Source organism: Sitodiplosis mosellana, unplaced genomic scaffold (assembly GCF_009176505.1).
Source record: "Sitodiplosis mosellana isolate CC-2019 unplaced genomic scaffold, AAFC_SMos_1.0 Smas_scaffold_5924, whole genome shotgun sequence".
In the NCBI taxonomy this organism is placed as follows: Eukaryota; Metazoa; Arthropoda; class Insecta; order Diptera; family Cecidomyiidae; genus Sitodiplosis; species Sitodiplosis mosellana.
In genome coordinates this window covers 170-2765 of record NW_022601166.1, presented here as the reverse complement: position 1 = coordinate 2765, position 2596 = coordinate 170, and the positions used below count along the sequence as shown (strand labels likewise).

Here is a 2596-nt window from a genome sequence, read left to right as displayed (position 1 = left end):
GTCATCGCAATATTAACGCAATTAAAATTATGGCCAACAAGCAGTTAGTTGATGGACTGATCATTTCACCATGCAGTTGTTCTTCTGAATGCGAAATTTGTATTTCTTCAAAAATGTCACGGAAACCGTTTGCAAAAGAGAAGCCGAAAACATCAAAAGACATTTTGGATGTAGTTTACAGTGATTTGTGCGGTCCATTTCAGACACAAACTCCTGGAGGAAAACTGTATTTTCTCACATTCATTGATGAATATTCACGATACACAAAGGTTTATCTACTTCGAGAGAAGAGCGAGGTAAATGCAACGACCAAAGAGTTCATCGAGCTGATGAAAACACAAAAAGGCAAAGTTCCAAAGGTTTTCAATACTGATAGAGGTGGCGAATACGTGAATAATGAATTGCAGAGATATTTACGTAATCTTGGCATCAAGTATCAATACACAGCACCTGATACACCACAATTGAATGGAATAGCAGAGAGAAAAAATCGTTATCTTGTCGAAATGATTCGCTGTATGATCAAAGATGCGAAATTGCCAAACACATTTTGGGGAGAAGCACTTATGACTGCGAATTATAACCAAAATAGAACGTTCACTCGCAGTACAAATAAAACGCCCTATGAGTTATGGAACAATCGAAAGCCGAATTTAGGAAAATTAAAATTTTTTGGCAGTTCCTGCTATGTTAAAGTTCTCAAACACAATCGTCGCAAACTTGATGATACATCAACAAAAATGATTTTCCTGGGTTATCATAAAAACAACGTTTTGAAATGCTACAATTCAGCCACCAACAAAGTTGTCTACAGTCGTGATGTACAATTTATTCGTCAAGAATCAGAAGTTACATTTGATTTCAAAACATCAGATCAACTTATCGACAAAAGTGTCATTGAAGATTCATCGAGTAGCAGTTCATCGTCTACTTCACCAAAATCATCTTCGAATGAGTCCACTGATTCAAGTTCTAAAGAATCATCTTCGATTTGGGATGACATTATTTATTCTGATTCTAATGACACATCTACTGCAGAACAGCGTGAACCATGAAGGTCAAGCAGATCCAATAAAGGGGTACCACCAACACGTTATGGCTATGGAATTACATCAAATTCACTGAATTCAATTGTAGTACCATTGAATTTTACTCAAGCTATGAATGATCTTAACAAAGAGAAATGGGTTGATGCAATCCAAGATGAATTTAATTCACTAAAAAAAAATCAAACATGGTCGTTATGCAAATTGCCTAAGGGTAGAGTCGCTGTTGGATCAAAATGGCTCTACACAGTTAAAACTGACGAAAAAGGAAAAATTGATCGATTCTAAGCGAGATTGGTTGCGCAAGGATACTCACAAAAATTTGGCATCGACTACAACGAAGTATTTGCACCAGTCGCAAAACAGGCAACATTTCGTATTCTTCTATCAATTGCTTCGAGAGAAAATTTCTTCGTCAAACATTTGGATGTGAAAACAGCTTTCCTGAATGGTAAACTACAAGAGACAATCTAGCAGCCTGAAGGTTTTGAAGAAGAAGGGAAAGAGGATCATGTATGTCTACTTCAACGTAGCTTGTATGGACTCAAACAAGCACCGAAGTGTTGGAACGATGAAATCAATCAAGCACTAAGCAAAATCGGCTTTAAAAGGAATCGTGCAGATTCTTGTCTATATTACAAAAAGATGGACAATGGCGATGAATGCATGCTGCTGATATACGTCGATGATATTTTGTTTGTCTCTAACTCAACAAAAATGTTAGAGAGTGTTCAAAAATAAATAAGCGATTTATTTGAGATAAGAGATTTGGGTGAAGCGAAATATTACCTAAGTATTGAAATCAACAAAATTGGTAATATTTACAATGTGAGTCAAGGAAGATACATACAACAACTGGTTGATGAATACAACATGACTGAAGCTAAAAATTCGAAGATACCAATTGATGTGAGTTATGGGAAAACATCAAATGAAGTTCCATTGGAATCAAATGAAGTTTATCAAAAGTTGATTGGTAGTCTTCTCTATTTGGCAATAAACACGAGACCAGACATTAGCGCAGCTGTTTGTATTTTATCACAAAAGGTATCAGCACCATCAAAAGAAGATTGGAACGAATTAAAAAGAGTACTCAGATATTTGAAGGGTACAAAAGACTACAAATTATATTTGGCTGATGATAAAGAGAAACAAGAGCTATTTGGCTATGCTGATGCAAATTATGCTGAAGATCGAATTGACCGTAAATCAAACAGCGGTTACATATTCAAGTTGAATGGTGGCACAGTAAGCTGGAGTTGCACAAAACAGAAGACGGTTTCTTTGTCATCAACTGAAGCTGAGTTTTATGCATTGTGTGAAGCAGCAAAGGAGGCATTGTGGTTACAAAATCTACTGATTGATAATGGACGACAACAGGGAAACGGAACAACGATACATGAAGACAACCAAAGCTGCATGAAAATGATTGCGAATGAAAAAATATCTAATCGAACAAAACATATTGATGTGAAGTATTTTTACATTAGAGAGATCATTAAGCAGGGAAAAATTAATTTGAAATATTGTTGTACCGAAGAAATGTTAGC

General features: G+C 35.8%; 1 protein-coding gene across 1 annotated transcript; it reads left to right on the top strand.

The window, feature by feature from the left end:
• Nucleotides 1-1919: 1919 nt before the first annotated feature.
• On the top strand, nucleotides 1920-2294 carry LOC129573075 (uncharacterized; the record flags this gene model as incomplete). Its single annotated transcript, XM_055453252.1, has 1 exon — nucleotides 1920-2294. A coding segment is annotated over exon 1 (375 nt), but the record flags the coding sequence as incomplete, so codon positions are not given.
• Between the last annotated feature and the right edge of the window lie 302 nt (nucleotides 2295-2596).